Below are 12,341 nucleotides of genomic sequence, written 5' to 3'. Positions count from 1 at the left end.
ACGCAGCAAAATCTGTTCAGCAAAGTCTGAATCACACAGTAAAGTCTGAATCACACAGTAAAGTCTGAATCACACAGTAAAGTCTTTTCAGTAAAACCACATAATAATATTCTGAATCATATAATAATGTTCTGAATCACATAATAATGTTCTGAATAACACAGTAAAGTCTGAATCACATTCATGAGTCAACTTGCAATTATGATAATATCGGATAATTCACCAAGAATGTCATCGATCATTAAATCCAGATCAATCATCGCATCGAAATGACTAGAATATTTCATCACAACACCGTAATAATATACATATATCATCGCTATTTGTTATTTGTTTCAAATTTAACACATTGAACCCATCAAACTCAGAATTCAGAATAACCATTCAGTGTCTTGCGTGATATTTCTCACTGAGGCATCTTCGCGCTAATTCATCTCGATTTAGCGGTCGAACAGAACTTTTTTTGTGAAAATTCATTATGACAAACATCTTTAATATTCATAATATAAAAGCCATCAGAATATAATTTATAACTAATCTTAGAATCGGCTGTTGGATCTTTCATGACAATGTTCTGTGACAAATATTTGTATCGATGGCATTTATTGATTTTAAAACAAAAATTACTGATGACGTCATTTATGACATAATATGACCCGTCAGAATAAAGATCAATGATGATTTGTTTTTCCTCCTCATCATTTATGACATAAATGAACTATCGCATTCCTAATAATATAATGTATTCATGACCATGAGGAAATGGATTTCCCTGATGTCATTAGGTGTTAATTTTAACATCATCAAAATGTGAGTAAGGAAACTTACATATATGTTTTGTACTACTTTCCTCAGTCGTGCATAGGGTCAGATTAACGATCTGCATTATCACACTGAGAGAATGATCCAAATATGTAATTTTAACCATTCGCATTATCGTCAATATCACCACCGCCAGACCAACCAATAACGAGGCTGTAAAGTTAATTGTTTTTTACCAATCAAGAATGGCGGTCAAAGATTATACTTGATAACGAGGCTGAAAAGATATTCGATAACGAGGCTGAACAGATTAATTGTTTTTTCCTCATATCAAAAAGGTTATTTATGATATGAGGGAAGTTTCATTTTTATTAATAATGATAAAAAATTATGAAAGTTCCCTCATTACCCATGTGAGAAAAATTGATGTTTTTTTTGGGTTTTTTTTGTTTTTTTTTTATGATTTAACTCATCCTAATGATCGAATATCTTAAACCAGCCATTGATGTTCCATACATGAAACTTTAACATTTCAGATGCTTTATTTGTTATTTTGACATCGTTACCTGCTATTCCAGTTTGTTCTAGAAATGAATCTCTCCAATGATCGTCTGTTATAAAGTCTGACACGGGCCAGTCAGGATATTTTAGTATGAAATTTTCTCTATCGGAATTATTTCCGCCAGAAGATGTTAACGTCGCACCAAATTCTTTGTAGATTAATTTGATCTTCTCGATGATATTTTTTATTGTTATTTTTCCTGAGGTAAATCTCGCATCCGGTAGAATGTTATTCCAGTACTTTATGATTTTATTGTATTTGATAATTTGATTTGGATCCGCTATCATGGTTTCAATGTACATCTTAAGGTCTTTCCGAGAAACAATTATATTTTGTTGTGATAGGTCGTCCGGAACAAAATCAGGTAAATTCAGCCTCGTTAACAGATCTCTGATGATATCGATCTTCTCCCGAGGCGAGATTTTATCCGATCTGTATTTGGTGCTATCTATCGCGGTGCCGTGATTAAATTTATCAACGATAACTTGCATAGCTAGCAACATATTTCTAGATTTCTTGTATAATTATTCTATTTTTTCCGATTTGAATTCTGCAACATCAGTCTGAAATATGTAATTCAGATACTTCTTTTTGGCCACGTATGGCGGTAACTTATCGTCAGGGTCACATCGATGATAAACTGCGTTATGTCCCATATGTGCGGTTTGTTCTTTCTGTGAGTTTTGTTCTTCCTGTGCGGTTTGTTTCATAATATTTTCTCTGATAATATCGTCCTCGGTTTTAATTTGAACCTCAGAATATTTTATCCGATCACCGATAGTTGTATTGAGAAATTCATCAATAACACCATCACCGGATGCTGACGCCGGCTTCAAGTGTGTGGTTAAATATTACACCATTGTAGTCATTAATCACATTATTGATGTCTGAGAAATCTTTCTCCTTTTCTTCTGGATAGGTATCTGCGTGATAGTATTTTATTCGATAACCTCGCGATTGTAATAATCTAGCTAGTCCCTCAACAGAATATTCTGTGTTGGATTTATTATGCGCGAAGATGGCAATTTTTTCTGTCTTTATTCTTTCCAGTAATAATTCCAGATTGTCTTTATGTGATGTTTCCAGGATAAATTTTTTTATCATGATCGGGCTTATACTCATTCTTGACGAATTTCATATTTGGCCGTATTAATTTGAAAATCTTAACATCATCGTCGTTAATGTTCGTGTCAAGAACGATTACACAACCAGCTGTGTTTATCAACGATAGCAAACTGGAGTAGTATTTCTTCTATTTATTAATGTTGCTAAATATCTGCCGTCGAATGCCGTGCCATTCATCGATGATTAACACATCCACCTTACCACTAACCCTACATAACGACTCAACCTGCACTATAACCTTCCTGCTGCCGCCGATGTCATTTTCACCAGTAATGTCTCGAAAGAACTCGATGTGATAATCTGATTTTATTTTCTCTGTCAATGATTTTCTGTAACTGATATAAATAACAGATTGTTGTGGTTTTCTCGATCTCCATGCGGCTTCTGATTTGCCCAGTCCACATGCAGAACCATCGACGTAGTCACCGTCGGTTATCTCACAACCTCCACCTTGTTGTGGTTTACTTGTATAACTGTAATCTGGTGTTATCGGCGCAGAATAAACTTTCGTTGGGTTGTATTTATGTTGTAGGAGATATTTGATGTATTTGATATTTCTATGTTGCTGTGGTAATTTCTCAACGATGTCAGTCAGCGCAGAATTATTAATCCTTTTTCCTGACAAAAGATCGTTAATCTCGTTTGAGATAGACCTATCTCCACGGTCGATAATTATTTTTTCTTTCATTGAACTAGGACAAATGACAATGCAGCGATAAATATCAACGATGATGATACAATTATTACATTTCAATGTTGCATGACCATGAATACTAATACCGTGTTGTCGTTGGCAAATATTGCAAAAGTGTCCTGGCCGACGTCGCACGTTATAATAGTTTTTTGTCTGCGATACTATTCCTAATAGGTTATCTGGTTCGCCTGTCAGCGTCATTGATATCTGGGTGAAATCATCTTCATTGATGTCGGCGTCGGAAAAATTATTATTGAAATTTTCTTCATGCGTAACGAATCTAACCTCGAGGGGCTGAATAGAAGTTGGACAAACTAATAGATCTCGCGGTAAAGTTGTCTGGCCCGATATCAATCTCTTACAAACAGAATTCGGTTTATTCGATCTTGTCCCTGATAACTTTATGCTGTGAAGGCCAGCCTGAGGATCAATTTTCCATGTTGGATTATCTAATTTTGCATGTTTTGTTAGTTTTTGTTGTCGTTCGAATGTCACAGGGATGGATTTACACAATACATGATATCCGCTCGTCGTTGAGAACAAATAAACGCTGTTATTATCACAGTTGCATAATCTAGCAAAATATTCAATAATATTCTCCGTGGATAATTTTTCTTCAGACTCTATCAGAGTTCCTTTCTTATCAAGAAAATCAGCGTAGTTTTCATAATATTTGTAAAACGAATCAATATCGAAGATCGGATATCTGCTGCGAAATTTCGGTATAATTTCAATCACAGATGCCAGACCGGCGAATTTATCTGCAACGGATTCAAAATCATCATCAGTCGCGAATATATAAAAGATTTTAAAGTGCTGAATGATAATTCCTGGCAGATAATAATTATCGCGAGATGTACTTTGAAGGGCTCGAATAGCTGCTTCTTTCGTTGTTGTCGAAACATACTGATCTAACAACGAGGCGGGAAATAAACCGTAATAATCGCGTAACATATAGTAATTTGTCTCACATAAAACTCGCGCTTCTTCCTCAGTAACATTATCGAATAAATTATCAAAAACAACCTCTGGAATCTTTTCCAGGCAACAATAATCTTCATTTAAACTTTTGTCTGTAATACTAATAGTATTACCGCTCTTTTCTGTTTCATAATTTTCCACCACGTATTTGTTTTTCGCTCATTATGCTTAATATCCATATATCTAATTGATTGACTTTTTAATCTCCAATTAAATATATAAGATATTAAATATAAGATGGTCAACAAATGCGCTTGGCTTCTTCAAGGATCAAAACAATTATGCGGAAAAAACTGCCTTGGTGATGTTTGCGGCGATCATAAAAAAGTGGCAAGAATCTCAAATAATTCGCGAGGTCCTCAGAGATGTATCAGCTGCGAAAAGGTGTCCGAGCAAAAAACAGCTCTGCATGGATTGTGGTGGAACAAGGTATCGATTACTTGTTGAGTATCTTACGAGAAGAAATCGACCGATACCAACATTAGAAGAATATTTATCATCGTGAAAAGATAATTATTTTTTGTTGTTGTCCGAAACATATTTATGATATGGGGGAAGTTTCATATTTCTATATATTTATGAAAGTCCATTCATACATCGAACGAAACACAAAAATTTAAACCCGTGACATGAATGAACTATATATTTATGACCCTGACAGAGGTTAGATAACCGTCATGACATGAATGAACTATCATATTCCTAATAATATGATATATTTATGATAGTTCATTCATGACCCGGGAAGGAAATTAAGATTCTAATGTGAAATTATTTCGCATCAACCATCCCATATTCAGAATAACATTTTGACCCTTCTATGAGTGAGAAAATAACATTTTAATTCCCCCGACCTTCAATGAAATTTAATTTTTTTATTAAAAAATGAATATATCTTTATGTTGCGAAGAACTTGAAATAAACAATCCGCTCTCTCAATGCTGTGAAATAAATATTTCGATTCCTCGATGTGAAATTGACTCTCCATGTGAAAATACCTCCGTAAACCTCCTAATGTGAACTCACGCCAAGTTGATGATCAGAGGTGTTAGATTACTAGACGAAGATAATGATGTCATAGAGTTTGATGAAGCACCATCCGTAGATGTTTTAGATGGATTTATTGATAATTTAGTTGTATACGACGATGTGATGCTAGATAGACAATCAAATCCAGCCAGAATATTTTCTCGCGGCATACAGATGTGATCTATGTTACTCAACGGTATACACAAATACCAAAAGTCATCAGAGAGAACTGCAATATTTTAGTTGTGTTTAATGGTGTAGACATACACACACTTAGAAATATTCATCAAACTTGGTGTGGTGGTGACATGGATTGGAAATGTCTTTTCACGAGCGCAAGCTACTCCGCATGGATTTATAACAATAAATCTACATGATCCAAGAACAAGATATCGTGTGGGTCTTGATAAAATCTTTTAACGTTTCTGATTTTTAAAATTAATAGCAGCAGAGAGGGCGCCTACCAATGTTGGTCGTCCGTGGAAATTAAACAAAAAAGTAAATAAACACGTAGAGTACTTTATTTTTCAGCTACCTTTTGGAACTAAGGTTTTATTGATGGGGTTGGTTTCAACAAAAATAAAAACCTCCCAGGAAACGTTTTATTTGTAAAAATCTGGACCTTTCTACGAGATGATTTTATTTTTGTGTTTATTTTTTTTTTTTGTCGGAATTCTTGGGTCTCTTCGCCCTCTCTGCTGCTAAAGGTAAATTTTTTGAGAAGTGAAGTTAGGGGAAAGTCAAATTTAAGAAAAGATCATTACTTTTACACCGTAATTGCTTAGATATTTTTATGTAAATGTGTGTAGAGTAAATAGACTTGTATAATTATGTAATGATTTTACTTAGGAGGGTTAAAATCTGGTCATTTGACAAATCAACAGCTAGTCATTTTCTTTTCTGAACATCTGAAGGATAGTAAGTCTTTAAATGTGGATACAGAACTGATTGTAAAGATTGTGCAGTATAGTTTTATCTCTGTCCTGTTCCTTTCTTTGGAAATTAATGACAAAGTCCTCAACAGAAAGTATTAGGAAAAATAAACTTTAAATTGGGAGATTGTTATCATTACATTTTGTGATTTATGTAGATATGCAGTTCGGAAAGACAAAATGCTTAAAGTCCAATATGTGCATGTCTGTAACTGCACCTATATCTAATTGTGTAATATAGTTTTCATTGTCATGTCTGTAACTGCATGAATATCTAACTGTGTAATATAGTTTTAATTGTCATATCTGTAACTGCATCAATATCTAACTGTGTAATATAGTTTTCATTGTCATGTCTGTAACTGCATCAATATCTAACTGTGTAATATAGTTTCATTGTTGTTTCTTATTTTATTACCTCTGCTGGTCACGGCCATGAAGAGCTTTAAGTATTACCACAAATTAGCTATGACTTCTTCTCCTACTTGGAAGCCTGTCTTGAAACATTACAAGCCTTACAGTCTTATATCTATTATGGCCAACATCTAATGTCTATTATTACCAACATCTTATATCTATTATGGCCAACATCTAATGTCTATTATTGCCAACATCTTATGTCTATTATAGTCAACATCTAATATCTTTTATGGCCAACATCAAATAACCTGTTATGGCCAACATCTGATATCTTTTATGGCCAACATCTAATGTCTATTATTACCAACATATTATATCTATTTTGGCCAACATCTAATGTCTATTATTGCCAACATCTTATGTCTAAAATGTGCTCTTTGCACAATGTCAGCAACCTGACATATATAATCAATTTCTCTTTGCACAATGTCAGCAACTTGACATATATAATCAATTTCTCTTTGACTTCTTTCTGGGTTTCTTCTTTGTGGGTACATATTGTAACTGAAATTTCCAAGAACAAAGGTGCTTCTAAATATCTGTATGTATGTGCAGTAAGACTATTAAAAGTCACTGAGACATTGTTGGTAGTTCCTACAGTATTATGATAGATAACCTTTATAATATAAAGTAATGATGGACTTTTTCCTACAGCACAGAGTAACAAATGGACAGACAATGTTAATAATAAAGTAAGCGGTGGACTTTTTCCTACAGTACATAGTAACAAATGGACAATGTTAATAATAAAGTAAGGGTTGGACTTATCCCTACATTAGAATGATACGAATAGACAGACAATGCTAATAAAGTAAGGGTTGGACTTATCCCTACAGTAGAGTGATACAAATGGATATACAGTATTAATAATAAAGTAAGGGGTGGACTTATCCTTACAGTAGAGTGATACAAATGGATATACAGTATTAATAATAAAGTAAGGGGTGGACTTATCCCTACAGTAGAATGATACAAATGGACAGACAATGTTAATAATAAAGTAAGGGGTGGACTTATCCCTACATTAGAATGATACGAATAGACAGACAATGCTAATAAAGTAAGGGGTGGACTTATCCCTACAGTAGAATGATACGAATAGACAGACAGTATTAATAATAAAGTAAGGGGTGGACTTTTCCCTACAGTAGAGTGATACAAATGGACATACACTATTAGTAATAAAGTAAGGGTTGGACTTATTCCAACAGTAGAATGATACAAATGGACAGACAGTATTAATAATAAAGTAAGGGTTGGACTTATCCCTACAGTAGAGTGATACAAATGGACAGACAATGCTAATAAAGTAAGGGTTGGACTTATCCCTACAGTAGAGTGATACAGATGGACATACACTATTAGTAATAAAGTAAGGGTTGGACTTACAGTAGAATGATACAAATGGACAGACAGTATTAATAATAAAGTAAGGGTTGGACTTATCCCTACAGTAGAGTGATACAAATGGACAGACAATGCTAATAAAGTAAGGGTTGGACTTATCCCTACAGTAGAGTGATACAAATGGACAGACAATGCTAATAAAGTAAGGTGTGGACTTATCCCTACAGTAGAATGATACAAATGGACAGACAATGTTAATAATAAAGTAAGGGGTGGACTTATCCCTACATTAGAATGATACGAATAGACAGACAATGCTAATAAAGTAAGGGGTGGACTTATCCCTACAGTAGAATGATACGAATAGACAGACAGTATTAATAATAAAGTAAGGGTTGGACTTATCCCTACAGTAGAATGATACAAATGGACAGACAATGTTAATAAAGTAAGGGGTGGACTTATCCCTACAGTAGAGTGATACAAATGGACAGACAGTATTAATAATAAAGTAAGGGTTGGACTTATCTCTACAGTAGAATGATACAAATAGACAGACAATGCTAATAAAGTAAGGGGTGGACTTATCCCTACAGTAGAATGATACGAATAGACATACAGTATTAATAATAAAGTAAGGGTTGGACTTATCCCTACAGTAGAGTGATACAAATGGACAGACAATGTTAATAAAGTAAGGTGTGGACTTATCCCTACACTAGAGTGATACAAATGGACAGACAGTATTAATAAAGTAAGGGTTGGACTTATCCCTACATTAGAATGATACAAATGGACAGACAGTATTAATAAAGTAAGGGTTGGACTTATCCCTACATTAGAATGATACGAATAGACAGACAATGCTAATAAAGTAAGGGGTGGACTTATCCCTACAGTAGAATGATACAAATGGACAGACAGTATTAATAAAGTAAGGGTTGGACTTATCCCTACATTAGAATGATACAAATGGACAGACAGTATTAATAAAGTAAGGGTTGGAGTTATCCCTACAGTAGAGTGATACAAATGGACAGACAATGCTAATAAAGTAAGGGGTGGACTTATCCCTACATTAGAGTGATACAAATGGACAGACAGTATTAATAATAAAGTAAGGGGTGGACTTATGCCTACATTAGAATGATACGAATAGACAGACAATGCTAATAAAGTAAGGGGTGGACTTATCCCTACAGTAGAGTGATACAAATGGACAGACAATGTTAATAAAGTAAGGGGTGGACTTATCCCTACAGTAGAGTGATACAAATGGACAGACAATGTTAATAAAGTAAGGGGTGGACTTATCCCTACAGTAGAATGATACAAATGGACAGACAATGTTAATAAAGTAAGGGGTGGACTTATCCCTACAGTAGAGTGATACAAATGGACAGACAGTATTAATAATAAAGTAAGGGGTGGACTTATCCCTACATTAGAATGATACGAATAGACAGACAATGCTAATAAAGTAAGGGGTGGACTTATCCCTACAGTAGAGTGATACAAATGGACAGACAATGTTAATAAAGTAAGGGGTGGACTTATCCCTACAGTAGAGTGATACAAATGGACAGACAATGTTAATAAAGTAAGGGGTGGACTTATCCCTACAGTAGAGTGATACAAATGGACAGACAATGTTAATAAAGTGAGGGGTGGACTTATCCCTACAGTAGAGTGATACAAATGGACAGACAATGTTAATAAAGTAAGGGGTGGACTTATCCCTACAGTAGAGTGATACAAATGGACAGACAATGCTAATAAAGTAAGGGGTGGACTTATCCCTACAGTAGAGTGATACAAATGGACAGACAATGTTAATAAAGTAAGGGGTGGACTTATTCCAACAGTAGAATGATACAAAATGGATGACAGTATGAAAGTAAGGGGTGGACTTGTTCCTACAGTAGAATGATACAAAGTGGATGACAATATGAAAGTAAGGTGTGGAACTATTCCTACAGTAGAGAGTGATGCAAAGTGGATGACAGTATGAATGTAAGGGGTGGACATGTTCCTACAGTATAATGATACAACGTGGATGACATTATGAAAGTAAGGGGTGGACTTATTCCTACAGTATAATGATACAAAGTGGATGACAGTATGAAAGTAAGGGGTGGACTTGTTCCTACAGTATAATGATACTACGTGGATGACATTATGAAAGGAAGGGGTGGACTTATTCCTACAGTAGATTGATGCAAAGTGGACAGACACTATTATAATGAAGGTAAGAGTTCGGCTTATTATCAGACAAAGATATCCTTTGTAATATTTAAAACTGGGGTTTGGGAATTTATTGTCTCTAAGTAAGTATGTATCACTGATAAATGCATTACTGGTATATAAATAATTTCATCTCTCATAATTCCATCTCTCATTCCAATAAATGCTTTATTGGTATATAAATAATTCCATCTCTCATTCCAATAAATGCAATTACTGGTATATAAACAATTCCATCTCATTCCAATAAATACATTATTGATATATAAATAATTCCATCTCATTCCAATAAATGCATTACTGGTATATAAATAATTCCATCTCTCATTCCAATAAATGCGTTACTGGTATATAAATAATTCCATCTCTCATTCCAATAAATACATTACTAGTATATAAATAATTCCATCTCTCATTCCAATAAATACATTACTGGTATATAAATAATTCCATCTCTCATTCCAATAAATGCGTTACTGGTTTATAAATAATTCCATCTCTCATTCCAATAAATACATTACTGGTATATAAATAATTCCATCTCTCATTCCAATAAATGCATTACTGGTATATAAACAATTCCATCTCATTCCAATAAATACATTACTGGTATATAAACAATTCCATCTCATTCCAATAAATACATTACTGGTATATAAATAATTCCATCTCTCATTCCAATAAATACATTACTGGTATATAAATAATTCCATCTCTCATTCCAATAAATGCATTACTGATATATAAATAATTCCATCTCTCATTCCAATAAATGCATTACTGGTATATAAATAATTCCATCTCTCATTCCAATAACGAAGATTTACTTGATTAATGTGAATTGTTATTAATGTGAATTGTTTTAAATGTAAATTGTTATTCCCTTTCTAGGGCGATAGACATAAGGTCTGTGAAGACTACTTCAAAGAAGTCCGTACCTATCTTAAGGACAAGCCTTCCAGGATTCACTTAGTTAATGAGGAGTTTGCCATTGACAACACTGTTGTAGACAGCAAATTAGAAAATTTGAAGAGGAAAATTGTCCAGGTGGCATCTCAGCAGAAATACTGGGGTGAGAAAATACCTGCACAGTGGTTCCCGCTGGAACAGGCATTAATGAAACTCAGACGTGATGGGAAAAAGGTATACATTTGAGAATGTGATTCACAGATCTGCCAACTTTGCCATAAGTCTTATGAATATTACCCTTAAAATACAGACTTAGGCATACTAGCCAAAACTATGGATAAAATAATCGTTGCCGATAAATCAGGATCAATGGTTCATCCATGTTTCATTTGGATCCAGGTTTCATTTTCGAATTAGTGAAATTAGTCTGGGAACCAAACTAACTGCACCTATTTGTTCATATGAAGCATCTGCGTGATCATTCTGTTGATTAGATAATTTTTTTTAAATGGCATCCGGAAAGAGATGCATGTTTAAGATGGAAGGGAAAATAAGCTTCTAGAAAAGTCTTAATAATCAACACATATGAATAAAAAGGAGTATTCAGATTTTTGTGAATAAAAGCAGCAAGCCATTGAGCTGCATAGGGTTTGGAACTAGAGTTTGTGCAACTGTACTAGTGGAAATAAAGTCTGCACATACTTTACAAACTTTTCAATTGAACATCATGTTTATCGTCGATGCGTCAAACTTATAATTACGTTTCTCAGCTTTACACTAGCAGTTATTGATATTTTGTTACACCTTGCTGAAAAATGGTCAATCTTGTGGAAAAAATTCAACTGCTTTATTGAAATGGGCTCGTCAGGGTTGGCAGGTCTGGATTCAGAATATCTGACATAATCTTGATTATGACATTGAAATAATTCCCCTCCCTCTCCATAAAGATAAGGATAAATAACTAAACTATCTGTTCACTTATTCAGTTTGAAACAGTTTTGGATAATTGGAGTGAACTACAATGCAGCTAGTTGTAGCATCTTAACTTTTCCAGTTGAAATTGGCTGTAGCTTAACACAGAACATTTTAGTCAGTTTTTGTGTCAAGTGACAACTAATCTCAATCAGTTGAATTGAACCACTCTTTTGCCCAAATGGACAAGACAACCTAAAGCATAACGTCAAGCCGTGTACCTGCTCCAATTAAAACATCCATTATAAGTTTTAAACTTTTGGATTGTCAAGAATCATACCGTTGCTCACACTTAGTAATCTGCAATTAATTCACATCTAACTTATATAAAGAATTGCTTCTTTGGGTATTACTACATTTTCCA

The 12,341-nt window shown here is 34.1% G+C and overlaps 1 protein-coding gene across 1 annotated transcript in view; it reads left to right on the top strand.

Annotated features, from left to right (window-relative positions):
• Positions 1-9,622: 9,622 nt before the first annotated feature.
• The window catches only part of LOC149791128 (uncharacterized), an 82,633-nt gene continuing 79,914 nt past the window's right edge, over positions 9,623-12,341 (top strand). Inside the window, exon 1 of the mRNA XM_089973047.1 lies at positions 9,623-11,239. Coding sequence (XP_089829173.1) covers positions 11,213-11,239 — 27 coding nt within the window. The 5' untranslated portion in view covers positions 9,623-11,212. The remainder of the gene's footprint in view (positions 11,240-12,341) is intronic.

The sequence above is a fragment of the Sinohyriopsis cumingii genome, chromosome 10 (assembly GCF_028554795.1).
Source record: "Sinohyriopsis cumingii isolate HCF-2022 chromosome 10, ASM2855479v2, whole genome shotgun sequence".
Classification (NCBI taxonomy): domain Eukaryota; kingdom Metazoa; phylum Mollusca; class Bivalvia; order Unionida; family Unionidae; genus Sinohyriopsis; species Sinohyriopsis cumingii.
Note: the sequence above shows the minus strand (reverse complement) of the source record. Positions and strands in the feature narration are given on the sequence as shown.